General features: G+C 44.7%; 2 protein-coding genes across 4 annotated transcripts; one reads left to right on the top strand and one right to left on the bottom strand.

Annotated features, from left to right (window-relative positions):
* Window positions 1–280: 280 nt before the first annotated feature.
* Window positions 281–3,297, bottom strand: THAP11 (THAP domain containing 11). The gene has a single exon (XM_068956433.1). The coding sequence runs from the start codon at window positions 3,295–3,297 to the stop codon at window positions 2,560–2,562; it is 738 nt and encodes a 245-aa protein (XP_068812534.1). The 3' UTR covers window positions 281–2,559.
* Window positions 3,296–25,642, top strand: CENPT (centromere protein T). Of its 3 annotated transcripts, none has more exons than XM_068956425.1 (13): window positions 3,296–3,712; window positions 5,724–5,850; window positions 6,420–6,513; window positions 7,916–8,049; window positions 8,816–8,849; window positions 10,122–10,264; window positions 10,741–11,172; window positions 13,087–13,263; window positions 14,272–14,487; window positions 19,629–19,725; window positions 23,063–23,227; window positions 24,053–24,157; window positions 25,230–25,642. In XM_068956425.1, the coding sequence occupies exons 1-13, from the start codon at window positions 3,296–3,298 to the stop codon at window positions 25,351–25,353; spliced, it is 2,265 nt and encodes a 754-aa protein (XP_068812526.1). In that variant the 3' UTR covers window positions 25,354–25,642. The 3 variants fall into 3 exon arrangements, with proteins under 3 accessions (XP_068812526.1, XP_068812527.1, XP_068812528.1); XM_068956426.1 differs by having other exon boundaries at window positions 3,448–3,882; XM_068956427.1 differs by having other exon boundaries at window positions 3,454–3,636.
* Window positions 25,643–27,142: the final 1,500 nt, after the last annotated feature.

The following is a 27,142-nucleotide window of genomic DNA, read 5'->3' as shown; positions in this document are numbered from 1 at the left end:
CCTCACTGGGACAGTGTGGAAACATTGAGTAAGTATTTAAAAGGAAACTTGGAAGTCCTCAGATAAGACATGCTGTAGAACTGCTGTTGTCAATAATAATGCACTAGGTTAAGTATTTAAATATAGTTACTTGTGGTGATTAGAAAGTCCCTTTGGTCTTAACCAAAGGACAGTTTGCCAAGTTCTAGCTTGGACTAGAATACAGTGCAAGTGCTGTCCAATTGCAGGGACAGCCCTGCTGAGAACCCCTCACAATTATACAGCATGGAAACAGGAAACATAACAAAACAAAATATACTTTATTAAAATTAAGTATGTTAGCACCTCAGTGTAACCTGGAGAAGTGGAACAGTCCAGCAGTTAACCAGTCCAGCAGGCCAAATGGCTGAACATCCTGAAGTGCATTTTTACAATGGTAAAAAAGTACCATGACTGTTACAACACGCACATTCTGAAGAAGCTAGGATGCACAAATGGTCTCGTTTGTCAGGAGAGACGTTGTGCTGCCTATTGTCTTGATGGGAGCATAGATCTGCTGGACCAATTACATATGTTAAATCAGATGGGGTAGCAGGTATTTACTAATGATTTTCCTACCAAAAAAAAAAAAACCAACCCAAAAAACCAACCTTGCTTCATACTCTAATTGCAGAAAAATCAGTACATCACAGAGCTGACGTTAGAGGTACATATCAAATTGGAGAAAATAAATTAAAATGAAATAATAGGAAGTATTTAGTACATGAATAGATCTGTAGTATCTTCATGGTCAACCATCCAACTCGATACACACATTAATAAAGAAATGACCCATGCATTACATAGCAGGCTGTGACAACCAGTGCTTTTAGTTGAACTGGCTAGATGATCAATAGATAAACCTCCAGCTACCAAATCCCAGTGTGCCCTTTTGTTCAGTCATACAGACAACAACAGTATACAGTGGTAAAGCTATGTTAGCCAGTGTTACAAAGATTACAATATTTTCAAAAGATACTTTTAACATTCAGAAAATACTTATACAAAATTTAGTAAAATTGACATCCTGATCTACCGAGCGTAACACACTGATTACAGAAAGATTTTACAGACTCAAAGGACTTCTGGGCATTCCCTCTAATTATGGACACACTGTGGTGAACTGCCTTTTGTTTTAAATACATATCACTATCTAAACTGTACCTCCTATGTATGCATCGGGATAGAGCCATACAGGTGTGCCAGGTAGCCTCCTCCTTCTCCTCTAAAGCACTGAGCTATCTGTTCCACTGATTAATCTGGAAGTACATATTTAGGCCAAACTAATAACCTTGCTACTGTCACCTCATCATCTTTTTAGCCAACTTTGTTTTGGTTTACTGTTGCTGAAAGTAAGGGGATTAATGCTGGCTAGAAACAGAAACTACACAATAATTCCATGTAGATTTGTTACAATACTGTTAAATCTTGCTTTAGAACACACAAGCACATTTCAGTGAGGTCTTGCCTAGAGTACGGATTGTTAGTCATGCCAACTAGTTTACGATTACACAGCAAGGGTTTGCAACCACTGCAGATAAATTTGCTTCTCTTACAACTGTCTCATCCAAGTTCTCTGAATGAAAGCCAAGGATTTAAATCCCAGGATGTTACAAAGCCTCTGTTTCATTAGAGGGAGTTCTTAAGCCAATGAGATAAACTACAGCCATCAAATGCTACCAGGTTCATTTTACCAGATCATAATCCTTACTAGTGTTGAGAGCATCAAGACATCTGTAACAAATATGTATGTACTGCAGAGAAAGCAAACACTACATAGTACAAGAGCACTCATTAGTTTGGGGATTCTTTCACACTAGAATTGGCAGTCTTTTATGGCATCAGTAATTTACTGAAGAAACACATCACCCTGAGAGGGTTTCTAAAGCTTTCCTCATGCCTCTGCTGAGCGAGGCCAAACAAAACATTGTTGTTCGTTCCTATGAAGGGTACAGCGCCAACCATGTTTTCACACATGCCTTCTCCAGGGGGTAGTGTTGCTGCTACCTCACTTAACACAGAGCAAGTTTATTTGCTGAAAACTGATACTCTGATGAACTGATGTCCACTTAGTGGTGACACAGGCCCCATCTACACTAAAACAAAACAAACATTTCCCACTGCTGCCAGCATAAAGAGGATGCTGATGGACCCAGCACAGACAAGATGCTGGCAGCTGCCAGCAGCATTAGCTCTTCAATGAGATAGGCTTCAAAACGGGGCTTCTCATCTTGTTGGCAGCGGCTGCCCCATCTACACTGGGGAATCCAACAGTACGAGCTTGTCTGGAGTTAGGGCAATTTCAGCAGCAGGGGGGCAGAAGGGACTGGGTTGCAGGAGCCAGGGGGCAGCAGGGCTGAGACCTATCGCTTCTTCATACTGTCCTGGTTGCCTCCCCTGAGGGAGGCAGAGGCTCTGCTCAAACAGCCCCACCTGCAGCTGGCCCCAGCCCTGGAGGGCCAGAGAGCCCCACAAAGGGCCAGGCCGGGTCCCGACCCCTGTGAAGGGCCGGGCCCGGCCGGGCCCGGGCGGTTCTGGCCCTCAGAGGCCATGGCGCTTGCGGGTCCCAGCGCTGGCGGCGTGGAGCAGCCGGTCCTTCTCGCGGATCTCCTCACGGAGCTGGGCCTCGGCCAGGCGCAGGCGGCGGATGCTGCCCTTCATCTCCTTCATCTTCACCTCCAGCAGCGCGATGATGTCGCGCTGCTCGTTGAGTTTCCGTAGCAGCTCCTCCGACGTAGTGCCCGATGAGAGCGAGTACGAGTGGTCCGGGGGCCCACCCTCCGCCGGGGCCTCCTCCCCCACCGCCGCCGGCAGCCTCCCGGAGCCGGAGCCGGAGCCGGGGCCGGGCCCGGGCCCGGCGGGCGCCCCGGGCCCGAGCTCCACCTGCACCGTCAGGTCGATGGGCTTCACGTCCTCGGCCGCGCCCCCTGCCGGGGCCTCGGCGGCGGCGGGACTGGGTCCCTGCGCGGCGGCGGCGGCGGCGGGGCGGGGGCGGCGGGCGGCCCGCGCTGCCTTGCGCTCGTTGACGCCGCGCAGCGGGAAGATGGTGGGTACCCGCACCAGGTAGGACTTGCGGCCGCCCTGGAAGTGCTCGCTGCAGACGCGGTGGCCCGTGGTGGGCTGGAAGGTGCTGAAGCAGCCGCTCACGCCGGCCCGGGACACGTTCTTCAGCCAGAGGCGCCGTAGCTCCTCGTCCTTGGGGAAGGTGTAGAAGTGCAGCGCCTTGTCCCGGTGCGAATTGTTGTAGCAACCCGGCACGCAGCAGGTGAAGCCTGGCATGGCGGGGCGGTCTCCGGGGGGCCTCGGCGGCCCCGGCAGCGGGGAGAGCGGGCGCGGGGCCCCGCCGAACTACAGATCCCACAAGGCCAACCGCGGCCTCTCGCCGCCCGCCAACGCCGCCCGCCGCAGCCGCACCGGAACTACGCGGACCACAATGCACCGCGGCAACGGGCCGGCGCGCGGCGCGCCGGAACTACCTGCCCCACACTGCGCCGCGCGCCGGGGGACAAACGCGAGCTTTACGCTTCTTTTCCCCGACTACCGCTCCCGGAGGGCATCGCGGCGCTCACCGTGTCCCCCGGCATGCACTGGGGCCGCGGGGCGAGGCGTCCTCCACCGGTTAGCGAGGCTGCGCCTGCTCACGCCCCGTCCCGTGGGGCGCAGCGCGGTGGCGCTGGACATCTCGCGAGACTTGGTTCGAACAGCGGCGGGAGCGCGCGCAGCCGTTACGCCGGCGGGGCTGCCGGGGGAGTGTTGTGGCGCGAGCGGACGGGTCGGGTTCCTCGCACCATGGCTGCCAGTCTCCCCAGGGCCCCGCGCAGGGCGAGCCGCGGCGGCCGGCAGACTCCGCGGGCCGCGGGCGAGGTACCGTGCAAGGCCTAGGTGCTAATTCCCCTGGCCGGGATCCCGCAGTGGGTGAGGAGCGCGGCTCTGACCGTGCTGCGAGGGGGAAACCAGGAGGCCCCGGGCTGCTGGCGGCCGACACTGAGCAGGCAAAGGCCCTGCCCGAAAGAAGAGAGGGGATTCACGGCGTGATCGGCCAGTAAACCGGGAAGGGCCAGCTCGGACACAGAGTGAGCCCCGGCTGTTGGGGCTGGCCGTCCCGCCGGGGTTGCTCAGCGTTGGCTGCCGAGGGCCGGGGCAGGCTGAGCTGCACCAGATTTGTCCTTGCCCGGTGTAAGGCGAAAACAACCTTCCCAGAGCAGGAACCGGAGAACAAAAGGAAACTTCCTTGCACTTACTAAATCCCTAAACTTGGAAAACGTGCCCGATTTCCAAGTGCTCAGAGTTGTTGAGAAGTGGAAGGGACTTTTGGAGATCATGTAGTCGAACCCACCTGCTCAAGCAGGATCAGCTACAGCATGTTGCCCAGGACCTACTCTAGATGGCTTTTGAATATCTGCGAGGACGGAGACTTCACAGCCTCTCTGGGCAACCCGTTCCAGTGTTCAACCACCCTTATAATGAAGAAGCTTTTCCTTAGATTGAGATGGAACTTCCTGTGTTTTGCTTTGTGCTAATTGCCTCTTGACCTGTCACTGTGTGCCACCAAGAAGAGTCTGGCTCCATCCTCTTTACCCCCTCCCTTCAGATATTTCTATCCATTGATAAGATCACCCCGAGCCTTCTCTTTTCTAGGCTAAACAATCCCGGCTCACTCAGCCTTTCCTCATATGAGTCCCTTAATCATTTGAGTAGCCCTTTGCATGTGACCTCCTCCCAGGGTGCAGGACTTTGCACTTTATGAGGTCTCTCTCTGCCCTTCTCTCCAGTCTGTTGAGGTCCCCCTGAATGGCAGCACAACTGTCTGGTGTATCAGCCACTCCTCCCACTTTTGTATCATCTAGATCAGTAATGTGTAAGCTGCACCAAGATTGGACCCAGTACTGACCCCTGGGGTATAGCGCTAGTTATACCCCTCCAACTACACTCCATGCCACTGATCACAACCCTCTGAGCTTTGCCGTTCAGTCAGTTTTCAGTCTATGTCACTGCTTGTCTAGCCTGCGCTTCATCAGATTGTCTATGAGGGTATTATGGCAGACTGTCAAAAACATTACTAAAGTTGAAATAAACGTCCACTGCTCTCTCCTCATCCACCAAGCCAGTCATATCGTAGAAGGCTCTCAAGTTGGTTAAGCATGATTTCCCCTTTGTAAATCCATGCTGACTACTCCCAATCAACTTCTTGTCTTTCATGGGCCTGGAAATAGTATCCAGAATTAGTTGGTCTATCACCTTCCCAGGGATCGAGATGAGTCTGATGGGTCCATGGTTCCCTGATTTCCTTCTCACCAAAGCTGTAGAATGATCAGGTCAGCTGTAAGCAGGACAGTTACAGCCTTGTACCTTGGCTATGTTTTCTTTATTCTTCCTTCTTGGTTTTTGTTTAGGTCAGGGTTGTAGAAACAAGAAGAGACACACTCTGTGCTTGTGAATCCTTGAGGCTTTTGTCCATGTTTAGAGTTATGCTTCAAAACTTATCTTGATGGTATAGCATCATGAATTGTATTCAATCCAAAAGTGAAATGATAGCATTCTTTAGAATCAAATATACATGATTTCTTTTGAGGAATTTCAAAAGTTTTGCTTATTTAGCTTAGCTTTTTGTTAGAAGATAGATTTTGAATGTTTTTTATCCTAAGATTCATTTTAAATTATGAAAATGAGATTTTGAATGGCATGTCTTCAATTTCTTTCTTTAGATTGCATCTGATTCAAGAAAGGAAAACAATTTTGGTAGAAGTACCTTGCTGAAGCAGAGACCAACCATGTTGCCTGACCTTGATAATGACACTCCACGGTTTATGCTCAAAAGAATTATCCGGACCCGTAAGTAGCTTTTTTCAGGAAAGCAGGGAGCATAAGTACAATACTTTGACAGAGCTGAGAACAGAAGGTGTTCATTTGTAGCCTGTTATTCTTATCCTGTTGTACAGAACATACATTCAGATCATTTTATGACCAATTATATAAAAGAGTAGTGGCAGCTGAATGAGGTCGTGTGAGACAGCTCTGTTTCAAAGACCAGGTCTTGCATTGATGAAAATGTATTTTTGAAAATTCTCTTCACTCAATCTTCTTATCCTGGGGGACAAGCAAGTAATCTTAGTGTTGCCTTTAGCTGTAAGATCATGTATAAATTAGAGGTACTCACTGCTACAAACTTCAGTTCACCTCTACTGCAGTGTATGGAATGCTGGCTGCTGCTGTTTTGTCAGTGTTAGCCTCGTATGTGCCAGCTGTCCTAGGAGTAGATCCCAAATTGTTTTCATCAGCTCTCTATTTTAATCATTAATAAAGGTAATGTAAGGAAAGCAGTGTGTATTTGACACTTTGTTACATTTTAACATTCTTGCTAGATTGAATTCTGGAAATGAAATGTTTTGGTTTGTTGGCAGAACCACAAGTTTCACCTCTAGCACCTCAAATATCTAAGCATGAAGTAACAGAAGAAGCTGGATTAGAACTATCCTCTAAGAGGATTTCCAGCACGTAAGTAATTTTTTTTATCTACCAGGTATAGCTGCAGTTCCTATAACATCGGTGAGGTTGGGAAGCAGGACTTACTTCTATTTAAGTGATCAGAATTGCATTCTATTATGCAGGATTTTCAGAAATATCTCTCCAGCTTTAAAAGCATTTTTTATGTTAATTTTTAAGGTGTGCTAAGTTTTGTGCTTAGTCCCTTCTTTCATCTGGAGACTTTTAATATTTTTCCAGTGGAAGTACTGGATACAATAAGTTTAAGTTTCCTGATGGAAGCCTACTTTCCTTATTTGTCTGTGATGGAAACTGAAACAGTAGTTTCTGGACCTCCTCAAGGCTACAGGTCACATGCTCCTGGAGTGTAATCACGTGGCTGGATCTTTGCAGGGTTTTCTATTCCATATGTTAGCTAGTTGTTGAAGTTAAGGAAAAAACTGTCTATACCTTTTTAAAACAAACAAACAAAAACCTTCTCCACAGCACTCCTTTACTTAGTGTGAACTGTCTTGAACTTGTGAATGCACTGCTTTCCCTATCTGTTGTAATATCTTCCAGAATAGATGCAAAGAACAAGCAATCTTGGTTTTTTTCTCACTATTTTACATTTTTTTCCATTACAAGCTAGTTAATTCTAATACCCACACTTATGTTTGTAACGAGTAATGAAATTCAATTACACTTCTAACTGGTAAAGAATGTATATTTTTAAGGGAAAAAGGCCCAAAACATCAACACTTGACATTTCTTGCTATGTTGAAGGCACTTTTGTTGAGGCAAAGGATACAGAATTCTACATCTCCCGAAACGTGGTCATCTTACTATGGGATTAACTCTTTGCAGGACACAGTGGGGAGAACTGAGTAGCTGGGCAGCAGTTTGCTGACTGAATTTGACCTTCATGTGAAGTGGTTCTTGGGACTCCTTATTAAAGGGGGAAAACACTCTGAAGCTTATTTTCTTTTCCTGATCCAGTGCCTGACTATGGTATTATATGTGTATTCTGTGTACCAGTGTGCTTTGTAATACCTTATGTTGTTTCATGATGATGGCTTTTTCATTTACACAGTAATGTTTGACAAACTTAATTTTTGCTGTGCGCTGTTATAAGAAGAGATTTATGGAGCTTCTTGGAAGTCCAAAATTTCACTTTAGTCTGAAGTGTCACGGGCCTGTTATTTTGAATATACATTCAAGTTTTGATTCTCTTACTTTGTGAAATTTACTTTGATTTAGTAGGAGGGAATGACACATTCCTACATTTGCTGAACAAATCACTGCTTGGTTCCATATTTCTCCTGCAGCAAGGACAATAATTTCCATTTGCTTTCCAGCAACATTACAGGGACCTTTCTGGGGTGTCCAAAGTGATAATGTTGTCCTTTGCTAAAGGCTTGGTTTCTATTGGTAGGGTGGAAATACAGCTGCCAGACCTTGTTCCTGAGGATACGTCTATGACCAAATTCCATATGACTAGAAAGAAAAAGAAGTTCAGCATTTCTGAGTTTGAGAGAGCAGCAGACAAGCGACTTCCTCAGAACCAGAGTAAGGCCACAGTCAAGGATTATTTTGCTCAACATTGCGTTTGTTGTGAATTGATCCTTTTTATCTGCCGCAGTTTAGTTGTTAGTAACATCTCAGCTGGGCAAGCCTTTAGTACCTTGTGCAAGGGTGATAGCAGAGAAGGTAAAAGTCCCTATCAAGTTTAAAATAGATCTTTTTGAGCCGAGCCACAGGCTCTACCCCGATCGTATATGACTTCTGGAGTATTTTTCCACGTTGATGTTCTTGAGTTAAAGTTTCTCCAGAAGGAATAGAAACAGCAGTCCCTGTCTTTTGCTTAGTTCCAGAAACTTGAAAATAGAACAAGCTGCATACATTTTGTCACATTTATTATTTGAGGAAAAAGAGCCTTGTAATTTAAAAAAATGTTTTTTGTAATATTTAAAAAAAGATATAATATTTAGTAAAGGGTTACTGAAGGATTGTTGTGATGAGGCCCTAGCATCTTGCTATTAGTGTGGTGAGATTAATATTGTTGAGCATGAGGACATCTTCCATACTAAATTGCCTTTGAAATAACTATTTTATTTCCCTCACAGAAATTGTTCTAGAATTCTAACAAGCAGTTCTGGAATGCAGACTAGAAATCATGAAATGAACCTATTGTCTAATTCTATTCTCACTAAAATGTAACTTTTGAGATTTGTAGCATAACTGGTTCTAAGAAGTGGAAGATCTGTTGGGTTATTCCTGTAGATCATTGTGTAGGGGGTAATTTCTCAGCTAATGTGTCACCAACTTTTTTTAGCTCAGTCAACGTTGGACAGCACTTCTTTGGCCAGGTGAGTTTAAACTAAAATGTTTTAACTTCTGGCTGTTTTAATTTATAGCTCCCTTGGTTCATCATCTCTGTAATTGAGAAGAACAATAGAGATAATTGGGTTCATGATAGAGTTAGTAAGAGCAAGATCATCTTATGCTTTCGTGACGGAACTTGAAGGTGTTACATCCTTGTGATTTTCAGAAATTGCGTCTGGGAGAGAGTTTTTAATAAGTTCTATTTGATGATTTTTTTTTTTGCACTGCATGTCCAGATTGGTCTAGTTTGTACTGCTACTATTGCTCCTGCCTGTCTGCAAAGACTTCACTGTCCCTCTTTTTACTTCTTAGAATCATTCCTTTTTTCCTCCTGTTTTCATGTTCGCAACAACAAATCAGTGCACAATATAACTTAGAATATTATCTTTACCTGTTAGTTGACTCATCAGATCGGTCAAATCAGTGCAGCCTTTAGTCCAGCTTTCCTGGGCTTAAAATACCTTTTAACAAGTGAAGAACTTTTTACCTGTGTTGCCCTTGTACTTTGCTAGTGATCCTGGCCATGGTTATCGATTTTTTCCACCTTTCTCAATGCAGCCTTTGCCTGTGGTCCTATGCCAGCTGATTTATAAGGCTGCATACTGTTCTTCCTATCTTTTAATTCTTCTGAATCCCCTTTTTGATTGGGCTACCTAGTGAGAGGGACAAGAGATGACTGAGCATGGCTAGTCTTTTTAGGGTACAAAATTCAGATACATACACAGATACATCTGTGCTTTGCGTGTTGCTGTCTTAGCCCCCATCCTGAAAACTTTATGGTCTATTGGCAGCTCTAGTTTGCTGTGAATACTGGGGGTATGTCCATACTAAGCATCATCTTAAGACTTGCTCTTAAGGCCTTCTCCTCCTCCACCCCATCTAGAGGACATCATCTTTACTATACTCTCTACTAAACATCTGTTTTCCTTCTTTCATTATTTAAAACCTTAAGATTCCTGAACCTTTTGTCAAATATACTTTTGCAACCCTTTCTGGGTAGGAGACTGTAAAACCAGTTTGATTCCCGATTTCTGTGATACATGTTCTGATGTTAGGTAATATACGGAAGTTAAACTAGTTGTTTAAAATAAGCTGTCAGATAATCTTCGTCAAGTTTTTGTGGGAAATCTCTGTTAGCTAAAGGATTGGTGCAATGTTGCACTCTTAGTGGCACCATGTCTGTAGTCTGAGGGTAAAAGGGGAACGTGTAGGTTTGGAGAGTTACCTCTTCCATCCTCCTCTGCCCTTTTTTACAGATCTCTTCGCCTGTCTCTTGGCTCCTTGATCCCACCAGACCCTATGGAAAAGAGAGGCTTACTCCGGAGGCCAAAAAATCGCAAAGCTGTTGACATGGAAGCTTTTGAAGGTGGAGTGGAACAGAACATGCTGCAGAGAAAAGGTTTCTTTCATGTTGTTACCTGGGATTTGGGAGGTAGAGTCTTACAGGAGATGATGTCTTAGAAGCAGTTGCTGAAATGTTGTTTGTATCTTAGGATTTATAGGTTATTCACATGTTCACACAAGGCCAGTATAATTTGGGAGGCAAAATTAGAAACAAGACTCTGCATCTGTAGTTGCTTTGATTCTGCGTGCATTAATATGTGCTCTACCCAGTTTGGTAATCTACAACACAGGCATTGTATCCTGTTTGGGATCATGTTCATAAATGTGTATTCTGGGGAGAGAGTTTGGTAAAGAAGGTTATGGGCACTGATATGTGGTGATATAGAGGCTCACTATTTGGTCTATGCAGGATGGATAAAATTTGAATAAATGACTTAGATTTCAAATTATGCAAGTGCTGGTAATAAATGTGTTTCCCAATGGCCCTGAGCAGTTTTTCACATTGATTTTATTTTAAAACTTCCTAAACAGCACAGAACTACCTTGTGGACTTGCAAACAGCATCCAGGATTAGAACAGCCACGCTGACGAGTGACGCAGAAGTTGTGATGAGTAACACTGAGCTCTTTGTTCAGCCTCAGTTTGGTGAGCAGAGCCAACAAAGGCTTTCTGCTCTTGAACCACAGCTACTAGAATCAAAAATTCCAGCACAAGGAAGCTCGGCTTTTGATTCAGCTCATGAGGATGCAAGGCTGGTGGGCCTGGTACCCAGCATGGGCACAAATGAGGGAAGGACCCAAAGATATTCTGAGAAAAACTTAATCCTTGATTATGAACATGTTGGCAGAATGACTCCTGTGTCTCAGAAAACATCTTTGAGCCAGGGAGAGGATCATCAAGGTCATTCCTACCAGAGTGACCCCATGGAGCAATTTTCTGTACCAGAGGAAGTGGTGGCTGGCAGTGAGTACTATGGGTTAGGACTTGGGGGTAGAAGATATTATCTGCAATTAGTCGCAAATATGATGGCACAAACTATGTAGGAGCTATAGACAGAGTTAGAAGGAGCCTTAGGAGGTTACTAGTCTAGACCTTTAGGCTGGTTAGATCAAATATATGTCTTCTCTACCTCCTTGGCCATCTCCAGTATCTTAAAAATCCTTTTGACAGAGGTAGTACCCTCCCTGGTTAGACTGTTCCAGTGCTTTGTAATTCCCATCATTTGCCAGTTTTCTTTTAATATTCAGTATATCTCCTTTGTGTAGGTTTGCCTGTAACACCTTGTGCTGGCTATGTAAATGGGAGCATATTTTCCTCATTGTGCATAGACTGGGCCCCAAGGCATGGCTGTAACCCTAAGACTTTCTGCTCAGTGACCTCATGGCAACCAGCCAGGACAGGGTCTGGCTTAGTGAATAGCTTTGTGCAGTTCTTTGTGGAAAACCTACAGTATTTTGATTGAAGTACAGAAAGCTAATATTTCTTTTTCATTCAGTTTTTTATTTATAACCCTTTGTCAGAAGGGCCACAGAAACGAGTAAGTATTTAAAGAATGTTTTGGTGCATTCAGGACTGTACAAGCCAGGAATAAGGAGAGGTGTTCTTGTTATGGGAAGCTTAGAAATGAACTAATGCCTGGTGTCCTGGAGGACAATTGCAGTATACTGTGTTTCTGGAGGGTTGTCTGTGGCAAGCTTGGTAGAAAAAAATGGTTTGAAAAGGTGAGGGAGAGGTGAACTGAAAAAGGTTAATTGGTCTGAAGAGTCAAATGGTAGGGACTTTCAGGGCAAATGGACAGATAACATCAAGGAAACCTGGAAGACATGGAATGGGGGACTGGATCAGATGAGAGGAAGAGAGGTATGACAGTGCATCTTAAAGATGCTGGAGTTTTTGAGCCATTAATGTCAAAGGCTAATGATTACGTAGTTCTGCTGCTGTTTTGCCAAAGGTAGCTACTGTTGAATTGCTCCTCAGTATGAACTGAAAAAATAGTTGCAAGGACAAAAATAGTTGCAAGGACTTTTCTATCTGTTTCCTAAGAATGCAAACTCTCTAAACTGTTATGAGTAAAGCAAGAGCACTTTCCTGTATGTATTTCTCCCTCTGCCTGGTTGGGTTTTTACTTATCAGAAAGGTCGAAAGAAAGTTTAAAAGGGCACTGGGGGCAGCATTAATGCTCTCAATTTCTAGCTACTAATAGATGGAGCTATTAGTAAGATTTCTCCAAATAGCTATCTCTGTGGGGCACTGCTGGAACTGAGCTGTGTCATAACAGACATGGACTATAGTTTTAGTAGGTAGGGGAAAAAGAACACTTATCAGTAGCTGAAGACATGCCATTCATGTATTTGGTTTCTCCCCGTCCTGCCTGCTAGAGGCTTTTCTGGGATGGGTAATAACCCTGCTAAGCACTCTCTTCTTTGTAGTGAAGCGTGTCTTTTCCAAAATTGTTTATTCAGAACAACTAAGGGTGTGCTTAGTCCTCTATACCTGTGAGCTGGAGATAGCAGCACAAACTCCAGACATCACTAGCTTTAAAGAAAAAATATATTGGTCTTTTACACAACCACCTAAAGTGAGAATAGATATGTAAATGTTAAATCTTGAAGAGATACAGTTAGTGATAAGTACATTTCTTTCCTTCCTTAGGATTTGACGTAAACCCTAAATAGATGGCTCTAGAGCAAATAGAAGGAGAAGTTGTGTATTTTTCAGCCATAAATTTTTGGAAGGGAACTGGATCTGCTTTGCTTATTTCTAGCTTTTGGTTATTGCTGAGTTTACTTATGATTAAATTTCAATGGTTTTTGAATTGTATGCTGGTATTTGGTGGGGGTTTTTTGGAGGGGAGACTGATAGAATTTCTTTTTTTAGCTACAGAGCATCATGCAAACACTGGATATTCTGAACAGTTGGAGAAAAAACTGACAAAAATCCCAGAATCACAGATAACTAAGGTGCAAGATGCCAGAGTCGAGACAGAAATGACTCCTTCAGAAGAAGAGAAGGTAGCAGAAGGCAGTGTTGAACACCTAGACTCTCCCAAAACTGGTGAGAACAATCTTCAGACTAGTACCTCTCCAGGTGTGTCATTGGCGTCAGTGTTGGGAGAGAGCCTTATTAATTAACTCTGCGTTCTGGAGTCTGGGCATTTGAGCTAAAAGACTGTATTTGTAGGCGTCTGAATGTTGATGTAGGGCATCCAGTCACAAAAGTCTATTTCTGTCTTGTGAGGCTTATGCTTTCCTGATACATTTAGAACATGGCTCTCCATATCTTGTGTTTCAGAGCTTCTTTTTTTTTTTGTGAGTTTGAACAGCAATCACGAGTTAATTGGAGAGATGTTTTTAATTGGCATGTCTATCTGTAAGATATTCCACAGACAAATCCCTTCAAAGACTCCAGTTCATTTCCCCTGTGCAGCTGTATTGTTATTTGAATTTTCATTACTGCTCAAGTGAAAATCAAAATTGTATTGCTAGTAGTGTTTAGAATATATAATTGCAGAAAACTTCTTTAATTAAAATTTACTAGTGGGAGTTCCAGAGTCAGGTAGAGATTGGTAAAACTTCTGAATGCAGTGGCATACTAGGATCTCCCAAGTTATTTTTCTCAAGTTACAGGGACTTCCCTGTTCAACCATACTCTATGCTAAGGCTTTTTTGGTAAAACTGCTTTTGAGATAAAAGTTGCTGCCTCTAGAGGGAGACGGTCAATCTTTTTGTTTGATACAGCTGCTTTGCAGTTCCTTTTATTAAAAGTAGATTTAAAAGGGGCTCAGATAGCAATCTGACCCAGATCTCATGGGCTTCGCTGTTATCAAGGGCTATTTTTAATGTGATTTCTGCCTAGCTAGGTGCAGCAAAAGGAAAAATCAAGTATTCATCAGTGCTTTACCATAACAAGCTAATGTACTGACATTCTAATCCCTGAAGATAAGAGTATAATAGGTGGCAACTTTATCAGGGATTCATTTCTTTCTGAATAGTTTTTATTTCTATGAGTGCGCTGAAATTTTGGCTGTTATGGTGATGTGTTTTTTCTGTTTCGGAAATCTAGAACCTGAGAATACCAGAAGTTTTGGAGCTGGAAGTCTGAGCAGGCATTCTCATGCTTTTTCCTCTCAGTATTTTGAAAAATCTGGGACAAAATCATTTAAAAAAGCTGTTGAACAAGCAGATGAACTAGAAGAAAGCGCTGTCATGGGAGAAATGGAGGGTCTGGAAGAAGAGATAACTGATGATGAAGCTGAAATTGAAGAGCCTGAGAGTCAAGGTAAGAAAACTTTTGCAGTGGTAGAAGGCAGTTGGGGAATTTTTTCCCTGATATCTGACAATAAGTTGCAGAAAAACATAGATGAATAACATGATTAACCATTTAATCCATTAGATAGTAAAAGTGAAGCTGTTGGCTGCTATTCCTAGAGCAAATGGGAAGTGAAGGTTGCTACTGGCTTGTCAGGTGTTCCAGAGACCTTGACTATCTTGTACTTTTGAGATGAAGGTACACACACTATACAAGACTGAGTGCACAGTGGGTTTATACAGTGACTTAGAGATATCTTCCACTTTATGCTTACTGCCTTCCCGTCTCCTAACTTTACCCTGACTTTTTAACATCTGAACGATGAACTGCAGTATTCAGAGTCATTAGCATGACTCCGAATCTGTAAGCTAATTTAGAGCCCCATATTTTGTATGTGCAGTTATAGATTTTCCTTTCCATTTAACCAAAATAGTATGCCGATTCTCCAGGAAGCTGAGAGGAAATATCTATTTCTGAACTATTTCTGAAATATCTATTTTCTGAACTAATCTTGCCTGTGAGGGGAAAGGACAGGAGGAGGAGTAGACGAATTTTCCAAGTTAACAGCTGGCTGCGCCGCTGGTGTTGGCAACAGGGCTTTGGTTTCTATGACCATGGGACCCTGTTTGAAGATCAACAGCTGATGGGGAGCGATGGGATCCACCTTACCAAGCGGGGCACGCGCGTCTTTGCCAACAGATTGGCCAGCCTGGTACGGAGGGCTTTAAACTAGGCAAGATGGGGGAAGGGGAGTGGTATAGTGGCAGGGGAGTCAGTAAAACACCGCTCAAGTCAGGATGCCTCCAGCGGGTGCATACAGCCAGGGGAGACAGCATGGGACATGGCTATGGAGGATCCTCTTGCACCTCTTCTGGGAAGCCTGCGTGCTTGACTGGCTCTCTGAAATGCCTGTATACCAATGCACGCAGCATGGGGAATAAGCAGGAAGAGTTAGAGATCTGTGTGCGGTCGCAGGGCCATGATCTCATTGCAGTGACAGAGACATGGTGGGATAGTTCACATGACTGGGATGCTGTCATGGATGGCTATGTGCTTTTTAGGAAAGACAGGCCAGGAAGGCGAGGTGGTGGAGTTGCTCTTTATGTGAGGGAGCAGCTAGAATGGATGGAGCTCTGCCTCGGGGTGGATGAAGAGCAGGTTGAGAGCCTACGGGTAAGGATTAAAGGGCAGGGTAACATGGGTGACACTGTTGTGGGGGTCTACTACAGGCCACCTGACCAGGAGGAAGTCATCGATGAGGCCTTCTACCGACAGCTGGAAGTAGCCTCACGTTCACAGGCCCTGGTTCTCATGGGAGACTTCAACCACCCTGACATCTGTTGGCAAGACAGCACAGCTAGGCACAAACAGTCAAAGAGGTTCCTGCAAAGCATTGATGATAATTTCTTGACCCAGGTGGTGGAGACACCAACGAGGAGAGGTGCAATGCTAGACCTTGTCCTAACGAACAAAGAAGGTCTAGTTGGAGATGTGAAGGTTGGAGGCAGCCTTGGCTGCAGTGACCATGAGATGGTGGAGTTGAGGATCCTACGAGGAGGGAGCAGGGCAATGAGCAGGATTGCAACGCTGGACTTCAGGAGAGCTGACTTTGGCCTCTTCAGGGACCTACTTAGGGGAATCTCGTGGGGTAGGGCCCTAGAAGGAAGAGGGGTCCAAGAAAGCTGGTTAATATTCAAGCATCACTTCCTCCAGGCTCAGGATCAGTGCATCCCTCTGAGGAAGAAGTCCAGCAAAGCGGGCAGGAGACCTGCATGGATGAGCAAGGAACTCCTGGCCAAACTCCAGCAGAAGAAGGAAGTGTACAGAATGTGGAAAAGGGGACAGGCCACTTGGGAGGAATACAGGGACGTTGTCAGAGCGTGCAGGGATGCGACAAGGAAGGCTAAGGCCCATTTGGAATTAAATCTGGCAAGGGATGTCAAGGACAACAAGAAGGCCTTCTTCAAATACATCAATAGCAAGAGGAAGACTAGGGAAAACGTGGGCCCACTGCTGAATGGGGCAGGTGCCCTGGTGACAAAGGATACAGAGAAGGCAGAGTTATTGAATGCCTTCTTTGCTTCCGTCTTCACTGCTAAGGCCAGTCCTGAGGAATTCCAGACCTTGGAGACAAGAGAGGAAGGCTGGAGAAAGGAAGACTCTCCCTTGGTTGGGGAGGATCAGGTTAGAGATCTTTTGTCCAAACTTGACATCCATAAATCCATGGGCCCCGATGGGATGCACCCACGAGTGCTGAGGGAGCTGGCGGATGTTATCGCTAGGCCTCTCTCCATCATCTTTGAAAGGTCCTGGAGATCAGGAGAGGTGCCTGAGGACTGGAAGAAAGCCAATGTCACGCCGGTCTTCCAAAAGGGCAAGAAGGAGGAGCCAGGAAACTACAGGCCTGTCAGCCTCACCTCCATCCCTGGAAAGGTGATGGAACAGCTCCTCCTGAAGGTCCTCACTAAGCATCTGAAGGACAAGAAGGTGATCAGGAGTAGTCAGCATGGATTCACCAAAGGGAAATCATGCTTGACCAATCTGATAGCCTTCTATGACGGAATGACTGGCTGGGTAGATGAGGGGAGAGCAGTGGATGTTGTCTCCCTGGACTTCAGCGAGGCTTTGGACGCTGTCTCCCATCACATCCTCCCAGGTGAACTGAGGAAGTGTGGCTGAGATGAGTGTCCAGTGAGGTGGCTTGAGAACTGGCTGGATGGCCGAGCTCAGAGGGTTGTGGTGAATGGCGCAGAGTCAAGTTGGAGGCCTGTGGCTAGTGGTGTCCCCCAGGGCTCAGTCCTGGGTCCAGTCTTGTTCAATATATTCATCAATGACCTGGAGGAAGGGACAGAGTGCACCCTCAGCAAGTTTGCTGATGATACTAAACTGGGGGGAGAGGCTAACACACCAGAAGACTGTGCTGCCATTCAGAGGGACCTGGACAGGCTGGAGAGCTGGGCGGAGAGGAACCTCATGAAGTTCAACAAAGGCAAGTGCAAGGTCCTGCACCTAGGCAGGAATAATCCCATGCACCAGTACAGGCTGGGGGTTGACCTGTTGGAAAGTAGCTCTGCCGAGAAGGACCTGGGAGTGCTGGTGGACAACAAGTTAAGCATGAGCCAGCAGTGTGCCCTTGTGGCCAAGAAGGCCAATGGTCTCCTGGGGTGCATTAGGCAGAGTGTTGCCAGCAGGTGGAGGGAGGTGATCCTGCCCCTGTCCTCAGCCCTGGGGAGGCCTCACCTGGAGTACTGTGTCCAGTTCTGGGCTCCCCAGTACAAGAGAGACATGGCACTCCTGGAGAGAGTCCAGCGGAGGGCTACCAAGATGATTAGAGGGCTGGAGCACCTCTCCTATGAAGAAAGACTGCAAGAGCTGGGCCTGTTCAGCCTGGAGAAGAGAAGATTGAGAGGTGATCTCATCAACGTGTACAAGTATCTGAAGGGGGAGTGTCAAGAGGCTGGGGCCAGCCTCTTCTCTGTGGTGCCCAGCAACAGGACAAGAGGCAATGGGCAGAAACTGAACCACAGGAAGTTCCATCTGAACCTGAGAAAAAACTTCTTCACTGTGAGGGTGGCAGAGCATTGGAACAGGTTGCCCAGAGAGGTGGTGGAGTCTCCTTCGCTGGAGATATTCCAAACCCGCCTGGATGTTATCCTGGGCAATATGCTCTAGGTGACCCTGCTTGAACAGGGAGGTTGGACGAGATGATCTCCAGAGGTCCCTTCCAACCTAAACGATTCTGTGATTCTGTGATTCTGTGATTCTATTTTTTAGACACTGCTTCAGTCTACTGCATTGCTCAGGGGTATTTATGCCTTTTCAGAGAACTGTAGTTCCAACTGAGTTCTCTGCTGCTCAAGGCCACATTTGAGATTGCCCAGAGCACATCTCAGTGATATCTTTTGGGACTGGTCTTAAAATCTTTCAAAGTACAATAAACCCTGGAATGAGAAACTTAAGAAGAGGATTTCCAAAAGAATCCCGTTGCCAGGACTTGAGGCATTGTGGGGCGATATAGCTATGTTGAAAACATCTGTGCCTATGGGCATTTGTGCAGTGTGAAAGGTACAAAGAGGACAACTGGACGTGTACGCTGTTGCCAAAAGGAAAGCTATAGGTGTTTTTAGTCAAGCTGTCTAGAATAGTTTGCCAACATGCTTATCTTTAGCGCAGCTCTATATGCACGGATGAAGAGATTTCTGCAGTGCCAACAAGGTGGAATAGTAAGATTAGCATCTTTCTTATCTTATTGGACGAGGACAGGAGGAAAGACAGGAAGATGAGGAATAATGCACTCTAGTCATAAAATGTACCTTGGAAACCTCTGAGCGTAACTCACCTCTTCCCCTGCATACTGCTTCCTGTCCCTCCAATGCACTGACATATTTGCTCAGAAGAGGCTAACACAAGGAACCATAATAGTTCGCCCAGCTCTGCTTTCCCTGAAACTCTTGACGATTAAGTCATAGAGTTTAACTCTCACTAGTACTTGGGGCCTCCGGTAGTTCGGCTTGTCTTCTATAATGGGAGTGGTGCCCTGGCTCTTAGGGAGGTTTGTGAAGTTGAAACCAGTACCAAATATGCTGGATTCTTGGGCTGTGCTCAGCCTGCAAAGGAAACTGGCAGGCAATAAGTCATAGACTGACCCTTGTAATGTGATTTTTATTGCTGTGCTCATCAGGAGAATTTGACACTTATTTAACAGGATGGCAACAAGGAGTTCTCAGACTTTGAAGTTCCCTCTGGGAACTGAGGCTGCAGCTTCCTGGCAGCCTAAGCTGATATAGCCATTGGCCCCTGCAGCCTGTCCCTGCATGTGTGTTTGTACACCCCCATAGCCTACTAGTCCATCAAAACCTGATGGGCTGGACCTGGCACAAGGGGAGATGCTGAAGTGCGTGGCTGGAGATGGGGGGGATGGAATTGCAGCAGCCAGCAGGTACACTGACTTAGGGTGCTATGGAGCCACAGCCAGAGTGCAGGCAGTATGGTACCAGATCAGATACATAGGAAGCTGACTAGACTTCTGTCTGCTGCTACAGCAGCACTTGCAGCAGGAACTCTGGAAATAGAATTGAGTTCTTCAAGTAGTTCATCCTTTCTCTCCTTAGAGATTTCTATGAAGACACCTGCATTCATCCACGCTGCAACCTACAAGCCACTTTCTTTGCTGTCATCTCCACGTCCTGCAGAATCTGCTGTTCCCAAGTAAGTATAAGCAACCAGCAGCAGTAGTCTGATACAAGTGTGTCTGGAGAGGTGTAATTATCAGGATGAGAGTCAAGACATATTCTTCTGATGTTTAATGCAGGGAGCCCAGCTCTGTCAGTTCGTGCTTTATTAGCTGTCTTAGGGAGAATGGAGTCCTGACTGCTGGCTTTAGCAGCTGAATAAAAATTGCTATCAAGTGAATTTCAGTATTTCAGAGCAGATCTGAGGCCTCAAGCCTTTCCAATGAATGATCATTTAATCTTGTGCTGAAGACCAAGAATTTTTCCTAAACTGCTGAGATAGCCTGGAGCCATAAACTCCAGTATGGGATGCAGAGACCCTTGCAGAAGTGGGTTACAGCTTCTCTGATCACATTGAATGGCATATTTGTTTTGACTTTAGAAGCCTAAAGCTGTATGCAATTGCTTCTGAGTGTAAGATGAAGCTAACTTAGAGGCAGAAAGTGAACTTCTCTGCGTTACTCCAGCTTAATTAGAAGCTTGTCACTTAACTAGAAGTTTGATGAAGCCATAAGCTTCATCAAAACCAGTAACAGTGGGATCTAGGGAACAGAAGAAATTTTCTAGCCCATGACTTTTTAGTTTTTTGCTTATTGAAGCAATAAAGAATAAAAATGAATTTTTGTACCATATACTGTTGTGAACAGAGATGAACAATGCTTACAGAAGGGGTTGGATGGTTGTTCTAAGCACAAATGATAGAATGTACTTATAAAATAGAAGAAGGAGCCTTTGGTGATACTTTGCTGAAGTGGAACTATGCTATAACTGAATAAATGTGGATTTGCTTTGGGATTTTGTACTGGTACATGTTCTTTTTGTATCTAGAGAATGTCTGAATGCTAATTATTCTGCAGAGAGAGCTGGTCTTCACTGGCAAAAAAAAGTCATGTATTTGGATGCACATTCTTTACAGAAATTCCTGAACATTAATAGACTCTGACAGATTTTCAGGTTTTCAAGCAGCACTGAGAAAACAGATGTTCATAATAATAGGCTCAGAGCCTAGACTTCAGGAAGTGGTTGGAAAAAAAGTGAATGGTTTGTTTGCACTTTGTGTAACCTATGCTAGCTCTGAGTTGGTCTGCTTGTTTCCCGAGAGGACGTTATGCAGGTTAAAAGCCTGAGAAATATTCTAGATTATGAAGTGGAGTAAAAACCATGAGAGAACCATGGTGATGGTGTTGTGCTACAAAATAATCTCTTTCTACTCGTAGAATTCTACTATGCTCAGCTATATCAGAGTAGTTATAACTGAGCATAGTATTTTTTATTTAAAAACACTAAAACCTTCTATAGTCACTGAAATTCAAATTTTGCCCCATTCCTGTGAGCGACTCATGAATAATCACTCACAAGCAGGTAAACTGAGGATAGAAACGGTACCAAGATAACTTAAATCACGACTGGCTTTTGTCTCACTGCTATACCTGCTTCATCTCTGGAGCTGATCTCTTCCACCTGTCTCTGATGTTCTAACAGAAAAACATGTAGATGAGCTGGAGAGAGAATCAAATGATATGTGCACACCATGTATGGGTTTTGTATTTGTTAGTCTGAGATTAAAAGCTTATTTTTTGTTGTTTCCCACTTGTCTGCTGAGTGAAATTGGGGATGTCATTTCCCCTTTTTGTGTTAGAATTTTTCCTCTTTAGAATGGAAAACAGTAGTAATTTCCTTTTGGTACTTACAGTAAGAAATAGCTGTTTAAAAAAAAAAGAAAAAACAAAACACAAAAGTGATATTCATAATAGAGCACTGGCTGAATGGCAGAGCTCAGAGGGTTGTGGTCAGCAGTGCAGTCTAGTTGGTGGCCTGTAGCTAGTGGTGTCCCCCGGGGCCAGTACTGCGTCCAGTCTTGTTCAATGTATTCATCAATGACCTAAAGGAAGGGACAGAGTGCCTCCTCAGCAAGTTTGCTGATGATACAAAGCTGGGAGGAGTGGCTGACACACCAGAAGGCTGTGCTGCCATTCAGAGGGACCTGGACAGGCTGGAGAGCTGGGTGGAGAGGAACCTCCTGAAGTTCAACAAAAGGCGAGCGCAGGGTGCTGCACCTAGGCAGGAAGAACCCCAGGCACCAGGACAGGCTGGGGGCTGACCTGCTGGAAAGCAGCTCTGCAGAGAAGGCGCTGGGCGTGCTGGTGGGCAAGAAGTTAAGCATGAGCCTCAAGCATAAGCATGAGGAGTGTGGCCTTGTGGCCAAGAAGGCCCAGGGTATCCTGGGGTGCGTTAGGAAGAGCGTTGCCAGCAGGTGGAGGGAGGTGATCCTGCCCCTGTCCTCAGCCCTGGGGAGGCCTCACCTGGAGTACTGTGTCCACTTCTGGGCTCCCCAGTACAGTCCAAGAGAGATACGGAGCTTCTGGAGCGAGTCCAGCGGAGGGCTACGAAGATGAGGAGGGGACTGGAGCATCTCTCCTGTGAAGAAAGGCTGAGAGAGCTGGGCCTGTTGAGCCTGCAGAAGAGAAGACTGAGAGGCGATCTCATCAATGTGTACCAGTAGCTGAAGGGAGGGTGTCAAGAGGCCAGACTCTTTTCAGTGGCACTTAGCGATAGGACAAGAGGCAACGGGCATAAACTGCAACACGGGAAGTTCCGTCTGAACCTGAGGAAAAACTTCTTTCCTGTGAAGGTGACAGAGCACTGGAAGAGGTTGCCCAGGGAGATTGTGGAGTCTCCTTCGCTGGAGATATTCAAAAGCTATCTGGAGGTGATCCTGGGCAATGTGCTCTAGAGGACCCTGCTTGAGCAGGGGTGTTGGACTAGATGATCTCCAGAGGTCCCTTCCAACCTCAACCATTCTGTGATTCTGTAATAGCAGTAAGTTATAATAAGTTGTTGTGGGACATCTGTTCCATGGAAGAAGATTGCATCTGCTAAGTCTTGTCAACACATGAAAATTGTTGAATAAACCTTGCAGGTCAGACTCTCTTAACTGCAGATATGCAGCTGGCTTATGGATGCATCAAACTTCATGTATTCCTGAAGAGTGAGAAACAAAAAGAGCTGTAGCACAACATGATTGCATTTATGCATTGGAGAGAACTGTAGTTTGCTGAATATTCATTGTGCCAGCATGCTTATCTCTGAAAACTTGAGCTTGAATTGCCAAGGTCATAATGCCATGTGAGCTGTTTGCAAAGGCATGAGTGTTCTGAGGGGCTGGGAGGGGAAAACAAATAAAAGATTGAGCTAGTTCTTAGCCCCTTCAAATTCAGCATAGGTTTTGTCCAAACTCAGCTCGGTGTTCTCTGTTTGTACCCTCTCCCATGTATTTGCTAGTTTGATGTGTGAATTTTCAATTTCCCTCAAAGGTTTCCCCTACAGCCAGTGCGAGCTAAGCCAGTTCTAAAGAGTTCAGGAGTATCACAAAGGAAAATGCGTGAGCCTGGACTAGCAAGCAGTTTGATAAAGAAGATATTTAGCCATTATGTGAAAATGCCGGTGGCCAGAGATGCGTTCAGGATTGTTAAAAAATGGTGAGCAGCAGCCAACTGTTCCTCCTTGCCCTCTTCTCAACCTTTTTTCTTTCTTTTCACTCCTGAAACAACAAATGAACCTCTCAGCAGACCTGCTGACAAGCTTTTGGCCCTCCCTCAGCCCTTCCCTACCTCAGCTGGGGAGAAAGCAGGAAGAAGTGCTATTAAAAAAGGGACAGAAATTGCTGGGTGCTCTTAGTCACTGTGTGGGCATCAGTGACCAACACTGCCTTGTAGAAGCTTCTGTTTTTTGTCCAAACCAGTAGAAACTGCACCATTTACTATCTTATCTTGCTAGTGGCACCCTAAAATCATTAGTACTCTCTCAGTGAGCAGGATGGTTCTGGAAAATGGTCTGTGTGTCAGGCTGGGCAGGGTGAAGTCGTTCCAGCTGTGCAGTGTTATGACTAAATCCAGATTTTCTCAGGTTTTTGAATCTGTAGACCATGTTACTTTCCTGAAGGAAATCCATGGATTGGTTGAACAGTTTCACCATAATAGCTAATAGTGTAATCCTTAATCTTCATTGGTCACTTGTGTTAGCCCCTGTTCTGCTTGTATGTGTGCAAATCTAGGGACAGGTTTTGATTTTTAAATGTGCAGCTGTTTTACAGATATCTGGCATATTCAGCATCACCAGGAGTCTAGGGAGCTCAGGCTGAGAAGCCATTGTCAGGCTAGGGTGGTTCTCCTTCTGCTGTTGTCCCTGGCAGGCCTTGCTGCACTGTGAGCAATTGTAATGCAATTTGGCCTGCGGAATTGGGAATAGCTTGTTTTCGCATAGTCCACAGCCTGATTTTATTTTCTTCCTCCATTCTCCTTCAGCTCTGAGAGGTACTTCAGGCAGCTAAGCAATGATCTGGAAGCTTACACCCAGCATGCAGGGAGGAAGACAGTGGAGGTGGCTGACCTGGAAGTCCTCATGAGAAGGTAAAGGAAGGCTATGATTAATCTGTATGAGCATTAGGTGATGCATTGATATCCTAGTAAGGTTATAGGTGTGCACTAGCAGTATTTCCACAGTAACTGTGATATCTTGTGACTTCCTCTGTAAAACAGTATGGGGCCTGAAAGATTTCTCACCCTTCATCTAAAGTCATCTAAGTTGTTATTCCTAGTCTCTGCTAGAAGTTTCAAATGGAATGTTAAAGTAATTTCAGGGATTTTGCAGGGCACATCTGATTCAAGACAATGGTTTTGCATGGGCCTATGTAGATGGAGCTACTGCCACTGATTAAAAGATTAATCTGTTGCTATCCTTAGATTTTGATTTTCCTATCTGATGAGTGTGTGCTGGAATTAGTATGAATAAGCTGAGAGGTGTGATGGGTTAACTGGCTGCGTTTGTGGGTTCTGTACCTTTATTATTTTACCTTTTTCTGGATGTCTTTATGCCTTACCAGTGCCTCATCCAGAGATCAGGAATTGTTGCTTGTTCAGGAACAAGAAAAATATTTCATTTCCTTCCATAAGGAAAAGATGGATCAGTACAGCTGTTTTTCCTTCTACAATACTCGGAGATTATTTTTTCAGGTCAATCAGCCAAATGGTTTACTAGGAAAAATACATAGCCTACACATTTGACAATGTCAACCACCTCTGAATTGTGAATGCATGTAAAAATCTGTTGGGTAATTCATTATTTATTTCTGTTACATCCCTCTATGTATGTCTGTAAGTGATAAAATTTCTTCCATGTCAGGTGGATTGCTGTCACTGTGGCATACAAGTACATCTACAGAAAGCCAGCATGCAGTAACTCTTCTGGCCCACTTTCATGCGTAAACAAGCCTGGCATCTTCCCCCAAGAATGTTGCTTGCAAATAGAAGTATATAGCTTTCCTATCACAGGCAGCCACAGCATATGCATTTCAGATATTCAGTGCAACAATGTCACTGCAAACAAACTTAAAAAATCTTTAATATGACATTAAGCTTGAGTGAAAACACTTTTTGCTAACAATTTTCTGTTTCTTCTCTACTTTCCTCCTTTTGAACCAAGACAAGGGCTGGTGACAGACAAGATGCCGTTACGTGTGCTGATAGAGCGTCATCTTCCTCTGGAATACAGGAAACTACTGATTCCGGTTGCCGTGAGTGGAAATAAAATAATTCCCTGCAAATGAGCATGCCCCTCTGGCAGTGATGACGTCCGTGGATGGGAATATTGCCTGCTCACGGAGGCTAGCTTTACATACTCAATGTATCTGGTCAGTGTGACAGTTTTCCGTAGATAAGCAATAAGCAGCCAGTAGAGATTCTCTTGAATTGATTCAAGTTCTGCTGTAACTATCATGCCAGCCTACTGGATCTCACCAACTATTATTATAAGTAATTTGATTATCCTATATTTTTATGTATATTACTTATGAATACTTGTACAGTTTTGTTAAATAAAATGTGGTATGTACTCTGCATGATAAAAATGCTGTTTATTCCAGTGAGCTGAAAGGTTACTGGGTGTCTGTCTGCTGCATTGTTCAAAATGTTCCTAATAGACATTCAGCTGTGCTGATGCTCTTCATACTAACTAGATGCTCTTCATACTAACTAGGTGCTTGCTCAAAGGAGAAAAGTTATGTACTGTCTTATGAAAGGAATAAGATACCCTTGTTATAGCTATATATTTGTCTAGCGCAAGGACTTTCGAACTCAAGGCCTTGTCCCCCTTTTCAAGTCTAGTCTAGTCCACTGTGTCAAGAGAGGATCATAATTCGTTGATGACAACAGCTATTTAACGATGTCAATGGCAACCGGAAAACACATATAAGAAAACTCATGGAGAATTAGCAAGCAATAATTTAAGACCATTTGAGAAAGGCAGATCTTCTGCTTCATGCATGGTAGATAAAGGAGTGGGAGAGATTGAGACAGATTGAGTTACTGCATGTTACTTGCAGCAAGGAATTCTTGTAGCAATGGAAAGCACCAACTGTGTCTCTTCTCAAGCAGTTAGCCCAACATTGTAATTTCTTAATCACTGACTCCCTTGTGGATCAGAAATGGTGGCTCTCCAACCCTCAAGGTTTACATTGAATTTGTATATATACAAAAATGTATCTGGAAAATCATTACTCCAGTCAGGCAGCGTCCTTAAGAAGGAAAGCAGTGCCAGATGCTGGTGTGTGAAGCAAGGTCCAGCTCTGAGAGCTGCATTTGCAGTTTGCTCTGCAGAAGTCAGCCTGCTCCATGTATCACAGCAGCATTGTGTGGCTGCCTGTTTCATGATCCTAAGCAGCAGCAGAGCCCCCAGGTATCTTCTGGTTCTATGCAGTGACAGTGTAAGTAACTAGCAAGTGAAAATAAATCCTCTGTATGTTCGACAGCCCACCCATGCGGTGTCTGTTATTATACTCATAGCATGAACCACAGCACCACTAAGCTTTTCTACTGCTGATTTTATATAGTCAATTGGTTGCTACACAGAGGGGATGTTCAGCACCATGTTCACTAATGAAGGTTGTCAAACAGGAGAAATAAAACCCTTGTGTCCTTCAAGTAGGGAGGAGACAAGAAGAATGAAATCCTTGTAGGGGATTTTACTGAATACAGTGAACCTAAACCACACCATGAATGAGGCCAGCCACATCCAAGGATTTGTGAGATGCAAAGAACAACAGTGGCTTTCTAAAACAATTCACAGGCTGGGAAAGAATGACCTCTATCACCTCATACAACTTTCAGAAGGATGGATGTCACACTCTTGCATGTTGTTCACTGAGTACGGTCTTCAGTGTCTTCCCAGGAGGTCTGACTTGCATGCAAGTAGCTAGTCTGTAGTACCCAAGGTAAGATGCTTAAAGTGACTATTTATTTTCTGTAGGGAAAAATTATTACTTTTTTTTTTAGCTCCTCTGACTTGGACATGAAAAACTCAAGCCTCTAGTATTTAAATTGATTAATTACTTTCCAGGC

Source organism: Struthio camelus, chromosome 10 (assembly GCF_040807025.1).
Source record: "Struthio camelus isolate bStrCam1 chromosome 10, bStrCam1.hap1, whole genome shotgun sequence".
NCBI lineage: Eukaryota > Metazoa > Chordata > Aves > Struthioniformes > Struthionidae > Struthio > Struthio camelus.
The sequence above is the reverse complement of the archived record's forward strand: the minus strand, read 5'-3'. Positions and strand labels throughout refer to the sequence as shown.